Source organism: Hyalella azteca, unplaced genomic scaffold (assembly GCF_000764305.2).
Source record: "Hyalella azteca isolate HAZT.00-mixed unplaced genomic scaffold, Hazt_2.0.2 contig7040, whole genome shotgun sequence".
Taxonomy (NCBI): domain Eukaryota; kingdom Metazoa; phylum Arthropoda; class Malacostraca; order Amphipoda; family Hyalellidae; genus Hyalella; species Hyalella azteca.
Window position 1 is genome coordinate 26,271 of NW_025937175.1, and position 26,187 is coordinate 52,457.

The window sequence follows — 26,187 nt, forward strand, 5'->3', positions numbered from 1 at the left end:
AAAATCCTCAAACAACGATTAGATTCAATTTTCTCATATATCCGTCACGTCATTTGGGATCCATGCTGAAGAGTTACGTCGTATTTTCTAACAAGGCCTTAGAATTAGAAAGGAAAAACTTCGCCTCAAGTAGGAAACAGTTTATTCAGTTCCAAATTAAATACAAAAATAATTATTAAATAGCACGTTTGTAACAGTTCGATCAATGTGCCAGCATAAACCTAGCATTGCTATACATAATCACGGGCGTAGATGCGACATCGTTTACGGCGCGTTCGCTTAGTACGCCGCTGAAGGAATATTTCATCACATAAAGAGCGGTCGTTTGAACGTGTCAATGTTCGCGGTGTTAGTGAAATGCGTTCGTATTCGTTTATCCGTTTCTAGCGGAGCAGTCCTCTATCGACACCATGTTCTCGGGTCTAAAATTTTTGATTTATCATACTCGAAGGATTATCTTTATGAATTTTCAAGTTTATTTTCGCTTCCAAAACCGAGATTCTCACTGTTCGACACCGATGCATCGAACACATGAAGCCACTAACTAAAAATTATTGCATGTGCACGGGCGTGAAGGACTAACCAATTAGTATTAACGAGTTCTCGATGAGAGGTGCAAGTTTCAGGTTTGAATTGGAAAATGTGAAGAGTTTCGATTAAATAAAATCTACGAGGGGGCGAATGGTGTTTGTTTAACCCCGCTCGCAGATGACTGGCTTCCTGTGACTGCAAGCGACATCGTGCCACTTGACGCCGTCGCTGTAGAAATTATTGAGGACGGCGAGGCAGAACTCGTTGCCCTCGCGGTTGTCGGGCTGAGGTCGGCGAGCTCTGCACGCGAGGAAGTTGCTCAATAGACATTAGGAATGAGAAATTATCAAGCATATTAAGAAATAATTACTAAAAACCTAGAATTGGAAAGAGGCATTAGCAACGAGGGTTAGAATCTGGCTCGGCTAACCGGCAGAGGGGGAGTAATTACATACAACTATTTGCTTATAAAAATACGTGCGTAATTTGGCGTGAATGTAGGTAACAATGTAACAAATTTGAAATAGAAATGTCGTTTATTCACGCGTGTATCTTACATGTACAGGTCGCAATTCAACCCTACAGTGATCGTGAGGAATACACAAGTAATCCACTTGCCTACGAAAATCGACCTTGACGAAAACTAACGAAATGAGCAAATTCATCAGTTTTTGCACGCGACCTCTGCAGGGTTTAGGGGATGTGTACACGAATTACACGTTTGATCAGCGTCGTCTTATACACTTTATACCTGGAAGTAAGAGTGTAGAGGTCTTTTGCGTTTCATTGGTGTTAACATTCATTTCATTCGTGTTAACAAGTCAGTACATACTGGATATCACCTGCGAAAGATTTTGACGGCCAAGGATGGAGGCATGGGAATCTGACGTTTACTATTATTCCGTATAGTTTCGGATAGCGGTTACCACTCACCCTCCAGTGTGGGACCAATCAGCGAACGAGACGCCGGAACCATCAGCCCATCTGAAGCCTCCGCCGCCACCACCGACGCCTCCGGTCCAGATGTATTCTAGGCGCTCTACAGGCACAAATGGAAAATTAAATCGATAATTGACAATAGATTTGTAAGATAATCAATTTCAAGAGTGAAATGTAAAAGAAGTCCTAAGCAAATCCAAGTCCGATTGATCAATCCTAATGAGCATAGCGTCTACACGTGACGTTCGAAACTAGTAATTTCGCTTGTAAGGCCACGTTCATCATAGGGAACAAAAATATCAATTCTCCGGATCCATTACTCGAGATATCACCCCTTCTTTCTCCTATTGATTAACGAAACCGAGGAAAGGTCTTCATTCTTCAGTGTCCATAAAAACTAAAAAGAATTCCGAATTTTGGACATTTTCCCGTACCCAAGATCCCCAACTATGAGAATTCAACCAAAGCACACATTGAATCTTTAAAAATTTAAGCGAATAATCACAATATTCACCTCCTTGAATAACTTTCTGAACGAAGGCGTTCTCGTTAGGAGAGTTGATGCTCACAGCGGCCCACCCGCCACCCAGTCCTCGGCAGTATCCCGCGGCGCCCTGGCCAGTGTACTGGCGTCCTCCGTCGTGGCGCCACGAGAAGTGGTAGTCACTGCGTCCGTTCCTGTCGTCCACGGCTCCACCGCCACCTCCTCCTCCTCCGAACGACTGTCACAATTTTTGTTCAATTAGTCGTCAATGGATAATGCTGAATGGTAGATACGATAACTGAACTTGTATATGTGAAATATAGCCATATTCAACACGTAAAAATGTAAACGTCAGAATTTTAGACCGCCATTAGGAAGCCACGTGCCGAGTCACCATGAATGGCACGGAGCAGGTAAGTTTAATACGACGGCTTTTGGTCATGAAGAACTCACGTTTTGAAACTGGGGCCTTCGTTGCCGGCCAAAGTTTTGCCCCTGGAAGAAGCCTCGTTGGGCGGCAACCAGGCCCACAGCGCACAACAGAATCAGAGCTCGCATCTGAAATGAGGAATATGCGAATAGTTAATGCGTGTAGCTGGTAGGACATTCATAACATTTTAGCATTCAAACTAGATTTTTTCGAGACCATAATTACCCACTGAAAGTTTCTAGTCTCTGATAATCGCAATGGAACATTTTAAATCGACACTAACATAAAAACCTCGATAAACTCCCAACAAAGGAGGTTTGCCCCTAAATATTGCAGCACACTTGACAAAAAAAAACGAAAATATTCGTTCAATGCCAGGAGGCCTCTGGCTCGGTGCCGACAGGAGACCAACTATTTTAGTATTGAGATAGGAAATCACTGCCTTCAATGCTTCTAGCGTGAGTTTGCGTCTCTTCTAAGAGTTAGCGGTGCTAACCGTAATGACGCAAGCGTGCCATATGCTCCTTACGGAGGTCTTTCCCGCATGCAAGGCCTTCGCTCACACAGCGAGGTGTGGTGAAAGTGACAAGGCCACGCGATAACGGTGAGGTGCGCAAGACGCTGCTTCAAGACCCGACGAACCAGTTGTGCGGATGCGCTAACGACGCACAGCAATCCATTCGCGTTAAGTCAAATATCCTAATTTGAACGGGACTGATAAAAGGTAGTTACTAGGTATAACTATCCAATTGTCTGTGTAGATCACATAAGACGGTGAAAGGCGCTTCATCCATTCCTGGTGCGTAAACTAACAATATCAATGCAGGGAGGTGCGCTCAACGAAACGGACAAGTATGTTACATAACTTAGTGAGGTCGGCGCTAAAGAGTAGGCTCTGATGTGGCCTGTTGCCGATTCTTGAACTTTTGGTGACTTTGTCACTAAAGATCTAAAATCGTGTCATTTGACCGGACCTTTTCAAGACTGACTAGTTTGAAATAGCTACTTTATTTTCACCTGGTTCGATATGGGGCTAGGCATTTCAAGTCTTTATATATATTTTTCCAAAGCTTTAGCTAGTCTGTTCTTGAACGCGTTCATACTCTGAGCGCCAACGATGTAATCGGGGAGGCTGTTCCACATGTCTAATTCAAAGCGAGAAGAAATGTCGCGTGGATAAGTTGCAGCGCAATTTTTTTTGGTTTATAGCCGTGTCCCCTGGGGTTGATTCTTGTTTCAAATTCTAGTAATCATTTTACGAGAGAAACGAATCGAAAGCTAATTTAGTTGATCAATTCGAGCTGTGGACGTAAATAAACCGATCATGTCCAAATGAGACGTAAAGGATGCATCGAACCTTCCGAGGTTTGATGCTAACTGAAAGAATCTTTCAGCTAAATAGATATAACAGACAGTTTCGTCAACGATGATTAGTGAATGCTCGTAAGAGAAAGATTTTTCACCTGCGTAGAATGCAGAGTTAAGTGCAATTTAAAAGCTAGCTGCAAAACCGCTACCTATGTGTCCCGAACAGTCGCGACACACCGGTTTAAAAGTTAAAACCGAAGGAAGTTTTATCAAAAGAATGCTCATAGGAGCGAACACACGCTGATATTTCTGGGCCCAGAATATCATGATACTCCAGAAGCCTATATATATACCTAATCCGATACAAGGTTCCTTCAAGTACACCAACGTTTCGCAATTCACAAGAACATTCACCTACGTGATACTGACAACCTGAAGTCCGAACACTCTCTCATACTTCGATATTCGCACTCACAGTGCCAGTATCAAGGTCAGGATAATTTGACCACTTTCACCGTCTTCAACAAAGGCAATGTAGGCGAAACCATTCTTGTTGTTAAAGAAGATCTTATGTGTTGGCTCTTAAATATCTTCAAGTGAAAAAGGTACAAATGCAGCGCTACTTCAATGACTGAACTAGTCATACTTAAGGGGCGCATTCGTGTTTCCAGATTCCTGAGTAGCAATGCAGTTAATTATACGATGAACAATGAATTAGCGAGCCAAATAGCTACGAAATTCCACAAACCTGGAGGCTGGGGCCTGGGGGCTTTTATTCGGTTTTACGGTAAGATCATTCTACGCCTACTTCCCACTATTTTGAATACTTCATTCACAAGGAAAATGAATTGTAAGAACTGCCGAGCGTCCAAACTGAAGTTGTGTTTAAAATGTGCAACAAATTCGAAGCGAAAGATTCCAGGTTTGGGCAAAGTATATCAAGGTTAGGAGTGAATGGGGTTGCCGTCTGGCCTATAAGTGAAAGGAAGAGGGATCGACCTAATGAGGAAACCTGGACACTAACCAGGCTCTGGCCCATCTGCTAAATGCATTACTGTTTGATGAAATTACACTTTAGTCTTATAGATTGTAAATTAAAATTCCATAAGTCCTTTACACATTAGGGTGTGAACGCTTAGCTCTCAACATGTAAGTTGTATTAATTTGCCTTCAGAAATTTCTGTCTCAGTGCGTGCAATTCTTAGCTACGTTTATCGTAAAAAAGGTACTTTGAAGTTTAAAAAAAATGTTTGAGTTAATGTTGAGTCTGTCCAAATTGGATAACTCTCAATTGAAAATTTAACATATGATGTGCAAGATTCGAACACAACTGAAACTGCTTGCACAAATGCACATCTTCACGATAAATTTAAGTATTTGATGTTCAAGGTTACGCGAGACTCACAAATAATCTAACGATCGCTCACGAATGAAAAATATGGTTACATGTGTTCACTTTTCACACGCTAGAGCCAGCGATTTGATCATCATTCATGATTTTTTTCTGCTTGTCACGTTGCTTGTCACTGCGAATGTGGCGTTGCAGCTTCAGCGCATTCAATGCCGAATTAAATGGAAGGCCTGGAACAATTTGAGCACCATTTGAAAGAGGCTGCATTACTTAAAATCCAATTTTGAAACCGCGCTGATTACCAAATGCAGGAATTTAAAACGTTAAAATGAACATGCGGAATTTTTCCCGTCGCCACAACTGAATGCGGAACAAAATAACTCAGCAGGAACGAAAAATCAGGAAGTTGCTAACTAAAGCGTGCAGGGCTTAACTGGCTTAGGGGCGCCAAGCTCCCAGGGAACAGGAAGAGGAGTTGTTAGATGCTATGCAATGTAACATTGAAGTTATTGTTTAGATGTGTCATAGGTAGATCTATGAGAACTCGATAGACGCTTTTTGTATTTAGAGTGGGACTGCTTTCGACGAAGCCCTTCCTACTAATCTGATGAATGGTATTGTAAATTAGTAAATGCATTTTTGATTCCATTGAATTTTCGAATTCATGATCTATGTAGGTTATCTAAAACTCATGATTTGAGACTAGGTTGCTTCGCTAGTTTTCATGATTTAGGGACATAATATTATGATTCTATTTATAATGATTATATTATTTTATGGTTTTATGAATATGATAAATTAAATTATGATTAACATGGCTGTCAGCAAGGATAGATAAAGGAACTTATATATGATTTTTTTGAGGGAAAATGTTGCATAATGAATTCCTAAATTAGGGACATGAGTAGAGTTAACAGATTTGTTGTCGAAACCTGTTTTGACCGTTCACCTGGCAAAAAAAAGAGAAACTGAAATTATGGCACCGATTTTTTATTCATTGTTTTCTTGAAGCCTTGCACATTGCTAGGTGTTGATGAAATAGAAAGAGGGAGTTCGATGACCTGAGGTCAGTCAAGGCAGGGCACCGAATAGTTTTTTGCTAGTAGTTTAGGGTGTCTAACTCCTGGGCTATGAAAGTGATCACAGTAGCTACATCACGTGCAGCTGGTCCTCAACTGAGCAAAAAACGTGGTAATTTCCAATCTTTTGATTTAAATTATCGATTTAACATTTATTATGAAATGAAACCTGTCGTCGCCGCATAAATACGCGTATAGGTTTTCAGTTTCTGAGTCTGTGACACTCATTCTTGTCCGACGCGCAAGGCACGTAATGTTCAAAAATATTTATGTGATGTAATCCCTTATTAATTCGCATTCGAAACCATTCAAACGAAGCTAGTTTCTGGATTTTTTCATTTATGCGATTCATTTTGACTAAAATCTTGGCTACATATAATAAACTTTGACGCTCCTTCTATTCTAAAATGAAAAAAAAACAAGAAAGTATATTTGTACATGAGTTGTTCTATTACAAATGACTTTTCAATAACAATTAATCAATCGTTTCAACGCTTGTCGTGCGAAATGCTAATTGTTTCCTTTCCTGCAAATTTCAGATTAAATTCTTTCGTTGCGAGCCTTCAATGTACTTTTTCAGCTACGTTTGCCTTACTTTCATACTAAAATAATTGTAAAAAATAAGCACCAATTGGAAGCCAATTTTATCAAAATTTGAAATGTGATAACACGGGAGCAAGAACATGAGACGTCTTACCTTTGAGAGCCGTCAGGTAGAATGTTAACGCACTGAGCAGCGAGGCTCCTTATATACTCGCCGCGGCTGCTGGACAGCAAGGCAGACGCGAGACGCGAGTCATCGAGGACCTTCACGCTCTGGAGGGCCAGCATAGGGAACAATTAATGGGTCAGACTGTCCAAATTGCTATACACTTTCTAAGCAACAGCATGAGCGGAGAGCCGACGTGGCATTGATATGTCCTTTCGCCGGACCAAACTGGATTTTGTTGACCCACACCGGGACAAGATGTGCAACATTGGGACCAAGTCTAACTTTTTTTAGGGGTGTAGTGGCAAATTCGGATGCTTTCCTTCGAGAAAAATTTAGGAGAATTCGATCGTAGTTTAAATTTTTTTAAGGAATTCAATAACATTAGTATCGATGAATGAAACAAAAATGGTATATTATTTATGCAAAACTTGTATTAGTGAGCACCGTAAAAATTACTGCCTCGATTTAAAATTAGAACGTGGTTGTGAATATAATGATAGAAGAAAACAAGAAGAATGCGGAGCTATGATTACCAAGAAGTAAATGCTAGAAAAATACTACTAAGTTAGGGATAGACATTTCCGATTTCAAACATTGAGAACTAATTTTTTATATATCAATAAGTGTTATTTCCCAATAAAAATGTTCAAAGTTGTGGTTCTGAGACGAGGAGCTCAGTACGTGTTGTGGTGCCGATCGAGAGGGCCTTGATCTTGAGCAATTTGCGGGCGCTTGGAAATCGCGTCCAGCGAAGATTCTCAAAACTAAAATACTGTTCAGCTCAATCATACGAGTTACGATAAACATCACAAAAATAATACTCGTTGTTAGTAAAAACAACAGCTTAGAAGCGGTTCGAGAAATAATTACACATGAAAAGTAGTCTATAACCAAGAATTATTTCTAAACATGACGCTGCGTTCGGAGAAATTCGTAACCTTGAGTTGCTTGCATGCAGAAGGTATTTTCTCCATCGTTGATGGTTTTATTCGCACTTCGTTGCTCGTGAGCATTTAAAGCACTCAATTGCTAAGGCTTCATCATCTGTGTATTATAATCGTACTCTATATTACCGCGAAAGAGAAAGTTCCTGTTTCTGTATTGACATGAATAAGGCCATCGAACTTTACATTGCGTGGAAAGAAGGTGCAATCAATACAAGGCATGAAATTAGTTTGATTTTCGAAGCGTTAAAAATCATCTAAAGTAGGCTTTACATTTTATGAGAGAAATCATGGTTTCACTAAATGTAAAAAATCCGACAATCGTAGTAATTTTATTTTATCCTAGTGCAATAACTGCGTCTGTTCACGAGAATCATTTGCCATGCACTGCATAATCCCTCACTATCATTTAGTTTAGGAATAAAAATAAACATATTCTGCCAGAGAATTTGTTTTAAATTTAGAAATTTAAGAGAAGAGTCGAAAATCTTCAGTTTAGACTGACATTGAGTGAGTCAGTGTACACTCACAATTCAGTGAGTGAGAAGACATTGCTCACGATCACCGCATGGTCACTGCAGTGAATGTGCTGAATAACGCCTGTGAGTGAAGCTTCGATGCGCACCGTTATGAACTTGATTAACGAACCTAAAAATTTCAGCGACATTGAACTACAGGATTTACTATTACTACTACTATTGAACTATTACATAATATATTAAAGCCGACGGTAACCATAATCCCGGATCATGCATGATGAAGGTTGCTTACGTACGATAGTAGAAAAAATATTCAATGTTAGAAAAAACGGTGAAAAACGGTCCCACTGGCGTTCTAGTGGCCGGTCGCCCCGTGAAAATAAACTGTTTCGCCGTTTTTATCAGATGTTTTACGGATTTCTAGTGTTAAATTAGAATAAAAACGGCGACACGGTGTTTCTTTTCACGTGCTGACCAGCCACTGAAACGCCGGTAATACCGTTAACGGTAATTTTTCTAACAGTGTTGTTGGGAAATAAATAGGACATTAATTTTGTTCAATGAAATTACCTATCGAGTGGTAGATTTAACTGAGGATGTAAGCTTGACATAATGAATAATTTGTTGCAAGTAAAATATAAATGATGATGAGTAGACATACGTCAAACATTAATAGTGGATTTATTTCCTAATGCGTAATGCCTCTGTTGAGCTAAATATTGCTGCATTACTTTGCAGGTTAGATCGGTAAGGCTTTGATATTGCACCGTGTATCAAACAAATTCTGAATAAAAAGTTTTACTGGTGCAAAGAAATTTGTTAGCACTACCTGACTGTGATGCTTCATTGTAATCTCATATCCATTGTTCGAAATTAATAACATTTTTCTCAATGTAAACCTAAACAACCAGCTTGCCTTAACTGGCATTCATCTGATAAGAGAATGCACTTGCATGCATTGACGATGGTGATTTTGCAAATAAACAGCCGTATACATCATAAAACAAATAATTCACATAAACATGGATAGAATTGAATTGTAATTTAGTTCAAGTATTATCATCCCATCATTATCATCTTCCAGTTCATTCTTAACTAGTATGAGTAGGCTGAAAAATATGTGTCGTTAATTGTTACTGTTATTACATGAACGAAAATTTTGCTGCCGATCTCTTCAGTGTTTACGCGTTCTGTTCTCCACTAAACACAAACTCAGCACAGGAAGAGGCTGTTATTTATTTAGAGGCTAAAAGCATCTCGCAATGCTGGAGCAACGCGCGCTTGAATGTCAATTTAAATTTCACGAAGCTCGTTGGCGACGGACGCTGCCGTAGGCCTTCCTGCATGTCAGGTACACTTAATTATAGTTCCGATATCGTTCGTTGTTAAGCCAATCTGTATAAAGAATATGAACCTTAAAATTATTTAGCGTGTTAATCTAATTTATTTTTAAAACCTTAAAATATGATTCTGAAACTGGTTGAAACAAAATCTTCTAACTTAATCTCACGATACTTAAACTCACAATAATTTTACTGTACCCAATTCTTAAATACTAAAGCACGTGTCAGTTTGGAACTAAGCGGAACTTAAGTTTAACTTTCTGTCGTCACAGGAACTCGCACAACAAAGTTCCTGAGTTCACAGTTCCGCCCTAAGACTTGTACATTATGCTCAGGGTCAATATTCACACAAGCTGAATAATTATTGTGTTCTTTCTTGATCTAACCTTGAAACTAAACAGGCTCAGCTGACTCCCGCTAGCATTTATTATGAGCCTTTGTGATTACATAAGTAAATCAAGGCAAGTGAATAGATATGAGCTCCGTAATGTATCCGCAATGAGGTATTCCTTTGTTCATGGTCAGATTCTAGGTGAATAAAATACCTGAAGTGTAAGCTTTAAATCTGAATACTTCCAAATTAGCATGCGTTTCCGATAAAATTTATTTGACGTCAAAGTACCTGAACTGGTGGCTAGATGTTTCTAGTTAATAGCAAAAAAAAAAAAAAATAAGAATTCATTTTCTAAAATCGTAAGGTTATTAATAATTTAGATTAATAAAAAAATTCATGACTGAGATTGACTTAGATTTAATGGGAGAACCTAGTGAACCATTAAGGATTCCGAAACCTCGACTCGAAATAAAATGCGGACGTAGTGATGTTAGACGATGTAGCTGTTATAATAATAGCTGGTAGTAGTGGCAGCAGAAGTAATATTATTGCAAAAATAATGGTAAATTAATATTATCCTTCGCGAGTATAAGTATCATTAGAAATAGTAGCAGTAGGAAGGAATACAAGTATCATTAACGGCAGTAATATTAAAAAAATTAAGATCATTATCAAAAATATAAGGTATGCTAGTGAAAAATTTTAAAAGTAAAAAATATTAGAAATAGCAAAATTATACATTGCCACAGTGGTTATGACTACAACTGCAATATCGACGTAGCAGTAAAAGTTGACTCACTCATATTATATAAGCAATATTAGAAGCAGCGGTATAAAATCATCTCAACAGTCCCCGAATTACACAAAGAGGATGAATGACACTTTCCGGAGGCTGGCTATCACAGTGAAAGGCATTGGATTCGCTATACGTAGCTCATCGTACCCTATATCGCCGCTCACATGAATGAAATCCGTCGCAATTTTGGTCGCGTCGCCGAGATTAGTTCGAGGCGCGACATCGCTTCCGTCTCTGGGTCCCCTCACTTAATTAGTGATTAAGTATCCCGATGCGCGGATAAAAGATTATCGTTTGTAAAAGTGCAATAGTTAATCACTGGTCGATTTTACAACTCGCATTAATTATTCCATTGGCTGCCTAACTGCAATGGTTGATTACAGGGCAATTATGCGCGACCCTCGGATAAATAGCTATCGTTTTTATAAAAGTGCAATGGTTAATCGTTGGTCAAATTTTACAGCACCAAGCGTAAATCGCATTTGTGCAACATGCGTTTTCTCCTAGAAACACTTGTAATGGTCGACATATTGCTATTTGTTATCGATTTTTCATTTTAGCGAATTGAGTATAAACAGAGAATTGTTAAAACATTATATAAAAATTTGAAAATCCTTCTTTAGTATTAATCCGTTAATCGAAGCCAACAAACTCCTGACGGCATGAGCTAGTTTAGTCGCATGCGAATACATTTGAATTAAGGCTGGTTCGAGTACGTAATTTAACTATTAAATATAAATAATAACTTAAATTCGAATCCTTGAAGCATAAATTTCGTCATGTCTCAAGCCTCCAAACCAGCGAATTTTCAAAAATTCGGGATTACCCTCATATTCTAACGAGATTGCATTCAATTTTTTATTATATGTTTTTTATTTCCTTTCTGACTTTGTTCCGATAGAATCAAATACATTTTTCTATCGTTTCTGGTTCGAACGTGTTGCGGGTCTGATAAAATTTTCTCATTTGATCAAACTCAGATAAATTATTCTGAAGATTGAGATGCTTAAAACTTCCGACGTGTAAGTGAAGACCCATGCATAGCACTTTCTCAAAAATAAATATTTATGACCTTCAAAGTGTCTTATTTTAAATAATATCCAGACATTTGACAGTATATGTACGACACGTATCGAAATCAGGGGCTGTAATGCGTGTAAATGTGAACGCCATCGTCGGCGGACGTGACCGGAGACGAGCCACTGCAAGATCGCGGATTCGGCCGACGCTGAGGAAGGACTGAAGGCGGTCAAGGCCGACATGCAGACGTGAACTTTTTGCTGACTTTTCGCACGGAAGTTGCAAACAAAACAATGGCAGGAACACAAGTTTGCCTTCCTCGTTTCCTTTTCGTTGCGGGAAGACGCAGATAAGAATTTATTGCTAAATTATTTAATGTGATCAGAGTATTAGAGTATTGCGGTCGAAAAAAAACCCTCAATGTTTGGAAACAAGCAGTGAAGGGAAAGTTATTACAAATTTAATGCTCAAACTTATGCTTTCGTTTTTGCCCATCAATAAAACGGCGCATTCAGTTTTGAACTGAGAAGGCACTCGCGTACATGAAGCATTCAAATTGAATCTCAGAATTGAGCGGCATTTGTGATGATTTATAGACGTACAGACAAAAAAATTAGCCTTTCGTTGCAAACGAATGGTTACGGATGTACGATCATTCTGAATCCTTTTGCATACCGGCTCAATTGCTTTAGTTTGTGTTGACTTCAAGTTTATCGCTAGGCCTCTGCGGTCTATTTTTTTAAAAGTCCTCTCAACTTTTACTGTAGCTGCGCCCCCCCCTCCATCTACATTCATACGGTCAAGTCAGGAACAGGTTTGATGTTGACAAAGTGTAGCAAAAAATATGCGGAAGCTGTGCTCGCCCCTGCATGTTCAACACATTCAACTGGTGTGTCAATTCAGCAGAAACAAGTAGTATCGCTTGACCAGTGGCCAGACACGATTCAGTCTTGATGAATTTTGAAACTATTTGACGAGTTGGCTCTTTACACTACATTGTTAAGAACCTGGGACAAATAAGATCAAAATACTCCGTCTACAATTTTTTTCTCTGTTCCACAAATAAAGCAGTAGTCTAGACAATTTGTACAATTGTTCACAAATTAGTAAATAGAGGCTATAAAATTCATTAAAGTATCGATTTCGTTCACGTCTCAACTTAAAAAGTTATTCGACAAGTCCAGTAAAATAACAGGTTAGCGTTAAACAGTCAATTCAAATCTTTAACGCTTGTCTGTTTGATTAATAGGTTGAAATTTAAACGTAGAACGTCGAGAATTGGATCGTTTCGAGAAAAATGCCGAGACATGCGCATTTTCAATTGCTATCGACTTCTTTCAGCCTTCTTTTCCCTTTGAGTTGCCTTCTTTGTGAGTTCTTCGACAGCGGCCGTTCTTTCAACTCGTCTACTTCGTCAATGCTATCAACCTCCGACTCTTTCTCCCTTCGAGTATGGAAATCTCTATACCGATTTTCTTCAAAGTCGTTGCAATTTTTTGGTATGGCTGTTGGTAAAGTGTAATGGCTTGCATTAAAGGCCATTTCAATTTTTGGACTTCCAACTGTGGCCTCTAAGCTCTTCACTCTGTCAGAAACGCTCCCTACGAAAAGTTTCATCGTCGCTCTCGGAGCGTCATCCTTCGTAGATCCCGTAAGAGAGTACCGTTTTCCCCTCTGAGTTAACTCGCCACTTTCAGGCACTGCACGAGGAATGGCGCTGCGAGGGTCGAACAGGCCACAATCATTTTCAGGTTGTAATTCCCTTGTACACGAATTTTCGGCAATCGTTCCACATTGAGAAGCCTTATCTACTTTCCGTATCTCCATTCTAAAATCAGCAAGATCACACTGTGTTCCAACCGACAGAACTGAGAACGGAATAGCTTGGCAGCCAGTATTCGACGAGCGAATAACCGTTTGCGTGGCTGCTGATGCCACTCTGTCGTCCCAGAGCGGCGTTTCGTCCAAGTCCTCATTAGCGGATATAAATGAGAGGAGTTTAGGGGCAGACGGCTCCCCGCAACCGGAAACTTTGGCAGCCGCTTCTGCCGTTTCTTTGTTGCGTTGATGAGTTGCACCAATGTGGTTAAATTTCGAGAAATATCTTCCGTCCACACTATTTATAAGCTCGTGATTTTTAACATTTGCAGCCTTAAAATCTTTTTTGGTGCCGGCAGTTAAACCTCTGAATTTATCGAATGCAGCAACTTTTTCCAAGTAGCATTTATGAGAAAATAGCAAGGGTAAGTAAGCCGATAGGAGATCACACTCTTCCCGGCACGCGGAGGATCGCTGCACGTGGTGAATTCTGAGAGAGTCTTCACGGGACGAAATCATATGTTGATCGTCTCCCTCATGTCTATCTTGGTTCTCACTTCGAGCTGCATTTCTGTTAAACCGGGATGTGCATGAACCAGGCGACCGTTTATCTATGGACCCTTTCGAACAAGGCTGTCTTTTGGGAACGGGCTCCCCTGTCTTTCGGGCTCCCGAATCTATTCTCGTTTCCCAACTAGTTCTAGGTTCTCTAGTCATAGCAGCTTTCTTCCCGATTTCAAAATCTCTCAATTGATTCCTAACGTCATTTTCGAAGTGCGTTGCTTCAGTTGGTGGTTGAACACTTCCTTGCAGTGAGGGGCCATAGCGACTCCTGTTGTAGTTTCTTTGATCCCAGTTTGAACTTCGAGGTTCCAACAATTTAGGTGAGAAACTCCCTGAACTCTCCTTTCTGAGGTCTTTGTGCCGACTGGCGTCCAGCAACATCTTCTCTACCGGATACTTTGTCCATTTTTTACGCGCTGTCCACGGAATGACGTCAAGATCATAATTGGTGCGTCTACACGGCGAATTTCGCTTCTTCACGTTCGGTTCTTTTTTTCTGCAGCCCATCGCTGTATCAGACTTGACAGACATTTGCCGCGAACCATTTGTTGATTTCATTTTTTCACGGTTGGGAACGCAATCCTCACTGAAGTCCGCTTGGAGTGCAGTCATCCCCACACCCTGAAATGAGAAATTGTAATCTAGTCTATTCCAACTTTCAATTTTACGGTTAGAGCAAAGTAAACAAGCGTCTGATAGTGAAATTTCAATTTTCATAAGCGCCTGCTATTATTACACAATAAACTGTGTGCCAAGCAAAGAAAAGGTTCTAGCCTCAGTACATATAAAAAACCGTTCATAAATTTGAATATCAAATATCACTAAGACTAAGAGTGAATCACTTGACTAGGGTTAAGAATCGAGATGGATAGATGGATGGATACAACAAGAACAGAGAGCAGAGTTTACGAAACTTACGAGATGGGCGGTCGTAGGTTGAACACTGTCGTCTAGTAGCCTTCGATGTTTGCTCCGTGGCCTTTTGTGTACGCTCGACAGACCTAGACACAAACATTACAGGTCTGACATGTTGATAAGAAACTTAAAATTCACTATAGCAACAGTTCAATTTTGATATCAAAGATTGGGACAGCTCTGTAATAACACATTGGCCCGATTAACGATGCTATTCAAAATAAAGAACGCCTTAAAATAGCCTAGCATCTATAACAAAATAGCAGTCTAATAGCGACTTTTCGGAGAGCATCATGCTGACGGCTAACACTATATGCTCACCATTTGTGGTATTGGCAGACGCTCTTTGTTCCCACTTTCTCGATGTGTCACGCGTACGATGCAAAACTTGCAGCCCATTTAAGGCCTTTGCTGATTGCTGAGACGATTCAGTTGGGGCACTCAGTAGCCTTTCGCATCTTGGGTAAGATTTCACCTTAGCTCTATCGGAATGCCATACCTTACTTGCATCCCTCCTCAAAGCACGAGTAACCTTTTCGGTAATTGATTTTTTCGAACCCCTTCGGCGATTAGAAATTGGCGTGTTGTGCGTGAATACTTCATCGTTACTGCTGTCAGACTCGGAGACCTTTGATAGCAGCTGATTAAACTGAGCAAATTTGCGTAGATTGTCTTCAGGCTCCTGATCACTAAGGCAGCCCAGCCTTTTCCTGAAGTCGCGCGAGATTTCATTAGAATCTCTCATGACATAGGGTCTGTTTAAATTTCCAACTTCTCTGGCGTAGTCGTCTAAATTTCTCCGCCTTCCAGCAGTTTCTACAATCGGACAATTTCCTCCACCTTCTCTGTGGGCCGCAGACGAATCCTCATGAGCTTCGTCCATCCTACCATTGGCGCAGTGTTTGCGTCTTTCCACGGATGGGGTTATACTCAGAGCTTGCCAATCTGATTTACCAAGCACATAGGGGTAGTTTTCCCACAGGTATTCACTCTTCAAACTCGTAGGCGGAGGGAGAAGAAATGAATCGTCCGACGTGCCCACATAGGGATTATAATGAAACGATGAATCGAGATCAAGTTTGCTTGTGGAACACATAACGCGAGAAGGTAGACTTATATCAGACATCGAAGGGAGTGACCAATTACTTTTGCGGCCTTATGTACAATTCATCTGTTCACTTTATTAATCATTACCGACACTAGCATTAGTTATTCACCTTCAATCAACACAATTATCTTCCGGTAATAGGAGACGTGTTACGTAGACTAGTCCATCATGGAATAAAGTAATCGAAGTACTTCTTCTCACTAATCAACGAAGCTGTTGCAGGAAAGAGGAAAACCATTTAAGCGTACTGAGTACTGATACTGCAAGACACACATTCGAAAAATACAAGGCGCTGTGTTTGACGGCGAATAAATTGCAACAAAATCTGCGGCCCAGTGGTAAGTTAGATTCGCAAGTTAGTACGGCGTTGCTCGGGCTTGAGGATTCCTTCAACTTTGGAATCCTTCTATTCCAAATCCCGTCATTCCAGTAATCCATAATCTTGTTAATGATAATAAACTAATAATATAATAGTTAAAATGACCCCTTCAAACTAAAATTTCATATAGAACAAAGGTCTCCCATTTTACTCTCGCTCAAAAATACAAAAAAAGAGAATATTTTGCGTCTTTTTGATTACATTTTACCACGTTTTTCTTGACTTCGTTTCGTGTCTGTCTGTCATCAAAAATTCAAACCTTAATTTAGAGCACTTCTTAACATCCTAGTAAGTTGAAATTTGGCATGCATGTTTATGATGCCTTACAATTCAAGATTTGATAATCAGAAATAATAATTAAAATTTTTTTTTTATTTAAAAAGTAAAAAACAATAAAAATTCACTGTTTGGAATTGAGTTTTTTCTCGAACATCCACACTTGCCAACCCTGGAAATTGATGTGAATTGCTACAATTACTAACTAAAAAGTAGAAAATAAATTAATATAAAAAAATATTTTTAAAAACCACTTTTTTATGGTTTTTATAAAACTAAAAATAGTGAAATAAAACAAATAAAAAATGCTTTTAAAAACCACGTTTTCTTAACGGACAAAAAAGAAAAACATTCACTCTTACATAACATTACATAACATTTTACATAACTTAAATGTTATGTAAGAGTAAATGTTTTTCTTTTTTTTCCGTTAAGAAAATGTGGTTTTTAAAAGTATTTTTTATTTGTTTTATTTAATTACCAATATCAGAATAAAAATTAAATTATTCATGCATTATTTTCTTCGCTTTCCCCCAATCTTTTCCCATTCTACCAGTGGATTTCAGGTTACAAACAATATCCCAGTATGCTTTGTATAGTAGATACACGCTCTAATAGCCCCTATATATTATGTATACGCCAGGCTTTTAAAGTTTAAACAATCAAACCCGCAGACAAACTTTGACAAGCATATAGTAAATATAAATATAGTTGCGCAATTCTCAAACAGTTCGTTATAGCTTGCAGTATGTATATATGCAGTATGTAGTATAGCGATACATGTGTCTTTTGCATCCTTATTTGTTTTCCTGACAGTTGAGGTCATACACCGTGAGCATGTTTGAGACGAATAATTTAATTAGACGGTTGTCTAATTAAATTAAATTAATAATTAAATGTCAATACAATAACGATTGAAAATGGTGGCTTTTCCATAGCCTTAGCGACTTTCCTCGACACAGATTAATAATCAATGTCATTGCTGAGAAATTTATTAAATGACGGGCAGATCAAGAATTGTGAACAACCAAAATGGAGAACGAGAATATTTTCGAAAGCATTTTGGCTCCAGTGCGCGCTTCTCTTATCTACAAGGTAATTGTATAGTAGTTACTGCACGTACAAGATACGAGAATTTACAGACACCGGTTTTATGAAACTTCATGTTAAAAGTACGAGAGCTGTCGTCAAGCGACCGGCCATGAACACTGGCACGCCCATGCAGTTCTAATCAGGCTGCTGTGTGTCTAGGTTCTTCACTTTGGAGGGTGCATCAGGGCACGTGCAGCTACAGCCCTGTGATATAAGCTGTCTACTGGATATGATAATAATATGCGTTTAAAAAGCATTTTTTAATGACAACACTGCTAAAGAGGCCGGTGTTTCCGATGTTATATATGTACAATTGATTTATTGTTAAATTTTTATATGCAATTTTTTTTAATTTTTTTTATTTTGTCAACTGATTCATGCATTGTCTCCGACATCACGCAAATGTGTAAAATTTCAGATCGAAATACACCGTGAGCATGTTTGAGACGAATAATTTAATTGGACGGTTCCGTAAATGTCAATACAATGACGATGTTGTTCCCATAAACGATTGAAAATGGTGGCGTTTCCATAGCCTTAGCGACTTTCCTCGACACAGATTAATAATCAATGTCATTGCTGAGAAATTTATTAAATGGCGCGCAGATCAAGAATTGTGAACAACCAAAATGGAGAACGAGAATATTTTCGAAAGCATTTTGGCTCCAGTGCGCGCTTCTCTTATAAACAAGGTAATTGTATAGTAGTTACTGCACGTACAAGATACGAGAATTTACAGACAACGGTTTTATGAAACTGCATGTTAAAAGTACGTGAGCTGTCGTCAAGAGACCGGTCAAGAACAAAGCCACGCCCCTGCAGTTCTAATCAGGCCGCTGTGTGTCTAGGTTCTTCACTTCGGAGGGTGCATCAGGGCACGTGCAGCTACAGCCATGTGATATAAGCTGTCTACTGGATATGATAATAATTGACGCTTAAAAAGCATTTTTTAATGACGACACTGCTAAAGAGGCCGGTGTCTCCGATGTTATATATGTACAATTAATTTATTGTTCAATTTTTATATGCAATTTTTTAATTTTTTTATTTTGTCAACTGATTCATGCTTTGTCTCCGACTTCACGAAAGTGTGTAAAAATTCAGATCGATTGGACAGGTAGAAATGTGTTAAATATCGATTATAAGATTAGAGAACAAGAAGTGAAGTTAAATAGAAGTGTGGTAAGGTAATAATAATAATAAAATGATTTACTAAATCCCACATTGAAAAGGGATTACGTTAGAACTGTTGCTCTATGATTTAGCGAATCTTGGTCAAATAATATATAATAATAATAATAATAATAATAATAATAATAATAATAATAATAATAATAATAAAATGATATACTAAATCCCACATGAAAAAGGGATTACGTTAGATTGTTGCTCTATGATTTAGCGAATCTTGGTCAAATTATATTTAACGAACTTTAGTTGCAGGATATTTGTTTGTTCATTCGTTTTTCTGCTGTTAATAAAAAATCGTATAAAAATACGAACCAAATAAAACCTTCCAAAAAAATTTTTGTCTATGCCGCCACCACTTTTTAGAACATCTTCAAGTCCTTCATAAATAAATGAAATTAAATCCTCTAAGCGTAGGGGACTAAACTGATGTTTCTTTAAATAAGTTGAAATCAAATTTAACTTGGAAATAATTAAAAAAATCTCGGCATGGGCTCTGTGACTGCACAATTGTCGATGTATTTTTTCCATGAATTCTGGAGGAAATATTAAGTATTTATTCCTTGGTAAATAGTATAATTACAGCCTATTTTTCATTGCCCATACTCTTGAAGACACAAATTCACGATGAGTTCGCCAGGGTCGCCGACCTTGGAGGCAGAAGTTCACTTCGTGAGGAGCTCAAAGGACAAGAAATGGGCCATGTATCATGGATACAGCTGGGGTGAGTGCAGTGAAACGTCCCGGTGTTCGATAGTGATTTCCGAAATTTAACTTCCACAACCTGTCTTCCTGACCTGCGAATTGAAGAATCCCTGAATATTTTTAAACAGAAACCTACATATGTTAACTGCCGCCTTCAGCTCCTATGACATTGAAATTATGAATACATATGCCTGTCTGTTCAATTTTTAATATTTTCAATGTGAAATTTTGTTTACTAATTGATCATTCTTGTTTTATAGGTTTTAAAAGTTTTCCCAATTATAAAGAAATGGTGAATTTTCTGGCTATTTTTCGTTGCGATCTAAGCTGTCAAGGAAACTTGATTATAAGTGTAATAGATTGCAGAATTACTTTTTGGCTCTTCAACTCCACAATGTAAATATTTCAATCACGTTTTCCTCGTCATTATTTATTTTATATAGAAAATATAGCAAATTCAATAGACGGAAAAATCGGATACATTTTCTTTTAACATTCGGAGTAATTCACTCATTCTCTAGGAACAGATTCTTGAACTAACAATGAAGCCTGTGATTTTCATCAATAAAAATTCAAATTTAATTTAACCGCGGCCTATTTATGCGTCGATTTACATTCGATAGCCAGTATTTCATATGGTGTAGGTCAGTGAGACGTCTGTGAAAACCTACTGATGGCGTGTCGCCATCAGCAAGTTTTCCAATGCATATTAAATCTTTTCACGAAAGCAGCATTGATTGGGGAATTGGAGTCGTGTTCTGATTGGGGAAGTTTTTTTTATTACTTCTGTATATACACTTCACCTTGAAAATAATTTAAGTCAGCTTTATTTATGCATCCACTTGGATTCAACGAGTACAGCTAAATTCATGGAATGATAAAACAATTGAATAAGACTTTTTGTCAGTACTTTTGTCTGTAAAGTATTGATTTATATCCAATGCACTTATCTGTTCGTATGAATACAAAATATCAGCGTGGTTCGTGCAGAGCTAAATGATATCACAATTCTGTGAGGCACTGCAGCTATTATTGTCTTTGCGAGCTCCACTGTCGATGATTTGCAGTTATAAATCAAAGTCGTGTATAGTGATAAAAATAAAGTCGTGTTTAGTAACGAAAATATAATCACGGAAAAGTTCCAATTATTCCACTTTAACAGATGTCGCCTACGTCGTCGTTTTAAATTTCTTCATCGTTTGTGGCAACCGACCCGCAGTGTAAAAGACGAATATATTCACACATTTAGAGGAAGGTGACTATAACATTTTTGTATGATCGTGACTTTCTGTCTCATGGTTTTCATTAGCAGAAAGAGTTATAACATTCAGAGTATATTGGCTCATTATGCGCTTTATGCGTGTTATGTGTTCTTGCAGAACAGCATTTGCAAAATAAAATTCAACCTGGTTCAGTTCTAGACCTTGGAAATATTAAAGGAAAGTAATAATTAATAATGCTATAATAACTGAAAAACATACATGCCAATTCGTGAAAATATACCATTAGAGACCGCTTCCAAACTTCGTTACAACAGAAGAGGTAAAGTTTATTAGCTCGAACATGCGGTTGAAGTTTCATTCACAAAGATCAATCAAGATCATTCAATCGTCGTAATTAATAATTGAATCGATTTCATAAATTCTTTTTGTGTAAAAAAGTAGCTCGAACATGGGGTTGAAGTTTCATTCAAAAAGCTCAATCAAGATCATTTGCTGATTGTAATTAATAATTGACTTGAATTTATAAATTATTTGCGTGGAAAAATTTGTTCGGGGCAATGTTTTGAAGGAAAAGTGACTGTTTTTTGATAATCGTAATATAGGCACTGCGACTGCAATGGGATACAAATGGCGTTAGGCTGCATGCCAAATGAGCTGCAGAGTAGCTTTAGGGTTGTGGGCAGAAATGGGTCTCTAATAACAATGGATCTCAGGTCACACTGGGTCGCGAGTAGCACTGGGCTGCGAGTAATAACTGTGTCCCGAGCAGCTCTCGGTCACTGATAATACCAGCTCTCTGGTAACACTGAATAACGGGTAAAACTGTGATGCAGGCAAACTATGTATTAGGTTACGCGATGTCTTGGATGCTACTGCGTCTCAGGTAATATTGGGTATCAGCTAACGCTGAGTGTCAGGCAACACTGAGTTGCGTGGGGTAATGGGCTGCTATTGAAATTTGTGTCATTTTAAACCACCTAATGTTATTATAAATTATCTATTTATTATCTTTTGCTCTGGAATAATCTACGAGTATTAATGAAACATTATTTTCTGAGAGCCATTCTGAAAAATGGGGCCATAATCCCTCTCGATCAGCGACGAAGATTCATGGGAACAACCGCCGTCGGACTTCGACGCGCCGGTCGAGCTAGAGAACCGCTGGACGAGGGTGAAGACCCGCACCAAAGAGTTCCTGGAAACTGTCACTTTGGATGGCATCGCACAGACATGCGGGTGACTGGAAGCATTTCAGTGTATTATATGAATTTCATAAAAAGACCACAGATTGACTGATAGCTTTCGACCAAGGTCAATCGACCCATACATTCTCGGAATATGTGACGAGTGTAACAGTAGGTACGTTGTTTCAGTGCCCGTCATTGGTTGCGTCGGCTGGTGTGGTTGTCGTTCTTTATTCTATGCTCGGTGTACGGCCTCATGCAGTGCTACGACGTCTACAATGAGTACATCAAGTACCCCAAAGCTGTGGCGGTTCAGGTGGGACGATCAGAATAACTATACCTCAGGAACGTTTTACAAATCTGTTGCATCCAGTGGCACAATGTTGCGCTGATTGTGGTGAGGCGCTATCATTCTATAATAAAGCACGTCCTTAGGAATTACTATTGTAAAAGTTACAGGAGTAGTTTCAAGGGGTGTCTGAGTCAAAGTCAAGTCGAGTTTGCTAGCTGCCTAAAATCTGCACTTCGAGTTCGGCCGAAGCGGAGAAAGAGCGGCTGACTTGCGTGCTCCCCGATGGTCAGAACCTGGTGCAGAGTCGGGCTAAAATAAAATCCCAATTTTGTTAGGGGGCAGTGGGATACCAGGATTTGCTACTGCTCGCCAAAATTAACTTTGTAATCTCAGCTACAAACGGAGCGCCCGGCCCAGTTTCCAGCGGTGACTTTATGCAGCCTGAACCCCATCAACAACGAAGATGCGCTCAGGAACGACTAAGTCTACGACGCCTTCATCGAAGTCCAGGAACAGAACACTGTGGCTGGTGAAAGATTTTGAAAATAATATTGATCATGCTCACCCAATTATTCACTCAATGAACTGAAAAATCCATTCCTATAGCACCCGAAAGGTAATATATAAAAGAATACATCTTAATTTCGTGCACAACGATAAGAATAATTACCTTACGCTTGTTTTCTTACTCGCAAATTTCTTCTGCCTCACAACATATTCTTTTATTATACTGCAAGATTTGAATAAATACTATCAGCATTTAATGCAACAGTAACTTAAGTAGCGGTAAATTGCTTAACTTTATAAATAACATCAATGGAATACTCAATTTGCATATTTTGATGGAAATTCTGATGTGACTTTATCATCAAGCATTATCGAAGCAAAAAAATGATAATCTTAATTTGTCTCAATAGAAATTGACTTTATGATTTTTCCAAAATTTCTTTTAATTCGTAATTGTTACACACCTCAATTAATTAAAAAATCACTGAAAAACTCTTGTTGATTTATGTGCATTTTATTTTGAATTCATGGAAACCTTCAATTAGTTAAAAAGTTAATTGATTTATTTATATCATGAATTTGCTTTCAGAATGTGCCGACCTTAAAAATGTCAGCGACGATCCACTGGCAGATGGTGAGAATGTTGATGTGGGAATGTAAACTCTTCATATAAGGGTAAATTTAATTGAAATTTTCACTCCGACGACTTCTTAATACATAACTCAACTAAATGTGTAGATTTTCTTCTTCATTCACTTAAACATACGAATATAAATATAACTGTGCGGGTGTTGATTGGTGTAAGGATCAGAATGCTATTACAGTAGACGGAGAAAGCTCTTACCGTATGTTAAATTAACTGTATTTTGCGAATTGATTTACAGATGTATGCGTAGAAAATTGCGACTCACAACCAAAAACTTTCGATGACAACGACTTGATCAACAATACTAACAATGACAGCTCCACAACCTCGTTCTCGACATCGCAAGCATCTCCATCAACGACTCTCATCTCGCAAACGCAGAGTTCAAAGGCCGAGCCCGCAGGTAAAGTTAGATATCTTGCTAATTTGACAATTATTCTGAATTATGCCTATTGTATTGCTAATATTGCAACAGTTAATAAATTCGATACTAAATTACAATTTCCCAAGTTACAAGAACTGTTGTATTGTTCAAATGAATTCAAGTCAAAATCTCGATTTCTACTGCAGCAAGCACTTCTTCTTCTACTGAATACGCAACAACCGGCGACACAAACTCGACTACAAAAGAAAGTTCCGCGTCACCCGTTCGAAGTAGAAGACGTGCAGTTCTTCCGCTGGTACGTGCTTTCTAAAAACTGTTCAACTTAAAAATTGTTAAATAAGTTCATATACGGAAAGGAAACTGTTCCAGATTCATGAACTCATTTTCATCGTGAACATAATAAATTCATTGCACCGCAAATGAAGAGATCTGGTGCAAAGCAAGCATTCAAATAATTGTTCGCTAATGCTTGACTCATTCTCTTCTATCTCCATCAATTTACTTCTGAAGTACGGGACATGAGTGTAGAGTTGAATTATACGATAACTACACGTGAAATTAATACTAAAATGTTGATGAAGGAGGCTGAGCCTGACATCTCTGCCTTGCCCTATGGCAACCTGCCCTGGTTTACTGCTAGCAAAGATGCAGCGAACGCCGAGCAAAGGAAGAAGAGGAACGTCGAAATAACGGGTATTTCTTAAACTTCAAAATAGATCACATATCTCGATATGTGTAATTGCTACAAACGTTTAAACACGATACGGGACTCCAAAAACAGTTTTCTTGTTTAAATGAGAAAAGGAGTTCAAATTTTATAATATTCGTATTTCTTTGGCATTGACGTCTGCCAATAATTTGAATTAATCTTCAGACGAGTCTGCGCTCATGCACATAGACGATGCGTTGATGCGGTTGAAGTGCAGCTTCATCTACCAGTATCAAATGAGGCACGAGTCCCTGAACATCTCCATATTTGCCACTGACAATGGCACTAAAAGTTACGTCACCAGCGAACTGGTCAAAGAGGTTGGGGATATACGTTTTTGTCCGCAAATTGGTGAGTTGTTCCTCAATGGTCTTTGCATTTCATAATTCTATTTAATATGTCCAATGAAGATTGGAGCCGAAGGCATTAAGGGCCACATGATGAACTTGAAGAATCAGTTTGTGGAGTCAAATTCATTGGTGATTATACATTCTGTCCACTTGCTGGTGTAGATTTGTTTACTTGCGATTTTGATATAGATACACTCCTTCAAAATTATAACAGCTTTACATTATTTGTGTTTCGGTCGTTTTAATTTTACTGAATGTCAATGAAAGTATCATGGAAAAATTTGTGTCTGCATGCTGATAGGCCAAATATCCTCAGGTAAACTCATGCTCTGGAATTAAATTGCAATTTTTTCACAAAAATAAAAACAAAACCAGTCTCTCTTTTTCCCTTTGCATTTATTAGAGCGGTGGAATGCAAAGGCTGTCACCATTCGTCTCAACCTATTCTGTGGAAATGAAGTTTATGAGGACTTTCTAGGAAGCTACACTGGCCTCAATATAGGTTGGTAGCCTGTTTGAATTTCAATTTGTTAGGATAGCTATTAACTATATCCGATTTCCGTATACATTTTTCAAGAGAAATTTTGTAGGATTTCTAGAGGAATTTACGATTTGTCATAGGAAATTATGCTTTGAATAACCATTAGTAGTAGCCGAAATTTTTTTTTTCAAATTGATTAATTACAAATAATGTTGCAATTTCCATTAATGTTGCTTTACCGTTTTCATTAATTGTCTTGAGTTTTTGCGACTTCGACCGGTAGGTGGAACACATCAAACTTAGCTTGTTATTAACTTAAAAGCCCGTCTGTAAAATCGCGCTAGACACTAATAATTTGAGGTCACGAGTTCATGCCTACAAAGCACTTTCAACCGCATGGCACATTATTCCTAATGTGTTATATCCTTTCATCGAGTCAAGATTCTTCACCTAAACTGGCAGTATCTTATTAAACCGATCAAAATTTGCTGGTTTATTATGGATTTGAAGTTTATTGTCGAAACCACAGCTTATTGACATGAAATTTGTAAAATACTTTCGGGACATTTTTGGCTCAATACAACTTGTCACTGAATCTTGATTTGTTATTATGCA

At 38.5% G+C, this 26,187-nt stretch overlaps 2 protein-coding genes and 1 long non-coding RNA gene across 3 annotated transcripts; 1 reads left to right on the forward strand and 2 right to left on the reverse strand.

The window, feature by feature from the left end:
* Window positions 1-125: 125 nt before the first annotated feature.
* On the reverse strand, window positions 126-6,885 carry LOC108666800 (putative glycine-rich cell wall structural protein 1). Its single transcript, XM_018153730.2, has 5 exons — window positions 6,820-6,885; window positions 2,408-2,512; window positions 1,985-2,192; window positions 1,465-1,570; window positions 126-831 (listed from the first exon to the last, which is right to left on the reverse strand). The coding sequence occupies exons 2-5, from the start codon at window positions 2,510-2,512 to the stop codon at window positions 693-695; spliced, it is 558 nt and encodes a 185-aa protein (XP_018009219.1). The 5' UTR covers window positions 6,820-6,885; the 3' UTR covers window positions 126-692.
* A 5,895-nt stretch (window positions 6,886-12,780) lies between these two features.
* LOC108666801 lies at window positions 12,781-16,364 on the reverse strand. The gene is made up of 3 exons (XM_018153731.2): window positions 15,369-16,364; window positions 15,051-15,133; window positions 12,781-14,753 (listed from the first exon to the last, which is right to left on the reverse strand). The coding sequence occupies exons 1-3, from the start codon at window positions 16,171-16,173 to the stop codon at window positions 13,068-13,070; spliced, it is 2,574 nt and encodes an 857-aa protein (XP_018009220.1). The 5' UTR covers window positions 16,174-16,364; the 3' UTR covers window positions 12,781-13,067.
* A 5,725-nt stretch (window positions 16,365-22,089) lies between these two features.
* On the forward strand, window positions 22,090-22,980 carry LOC108666799. Its single transcript, XR_001930518.1, has 3 exons — window positions 22,090-22,254; window positions 22,392-22,518; window positions 22,888-22,980. It is a non-coding gene; the product is annotated as an uncharacterized LOC108666799 (long non-coding RNA).
* Window positions 22,981-26,187: the final 3,207 nt, after the last annotated feature.

Excerpts from the sequence above, each read along its gene's own strand:
- LOC108666800 (XM_018153730.2), bottom strand. The coding sequence starts at position 2,512 with ATGCGAGCTCTGATTCTGTTGTGCGCTGTGGGCCTGGTTGCCGCCCAA. Across the intron at positions 1,571-1,984 it reads TCAGAAAGTTATTCAAGGAG|AGCGCCTAGAATACATCTGG; the intron begins GTGAATATTGTG and ends TTGTGCCTGTAG. Across the intron at positions 832-1,464 it reads GATTGGTCCCACACTGGAGG|AGCTCGCCGACCTCAGCCCG; the intron begins GTGAGTGGTAAC and ends CCTCGCGTGCAG.
- LOC108666801 (XM_018153731.2), bottom strand. The coding sequence starts at position 16,173 with ATGTCTGATATAAGTCTACCTTCTCGCGTTATGTGTTCCACAAGCAAA. Across the intron at positions 15,134-15,368 it reads GTCTGCCAATACCACAAATG|GTCTGTCGAGCGTACACAAA; the intron begins GTGAGCATATAG and ends GTTTGTGTCTAG. Across the intron at positions 14,754-15,050 it reads AACCTACGACCGCCCATCTC|GGTGTGGGGATGACTGCACT; the intron begins GTAAGTTTCGTA and ends TTCTCATTTCAG.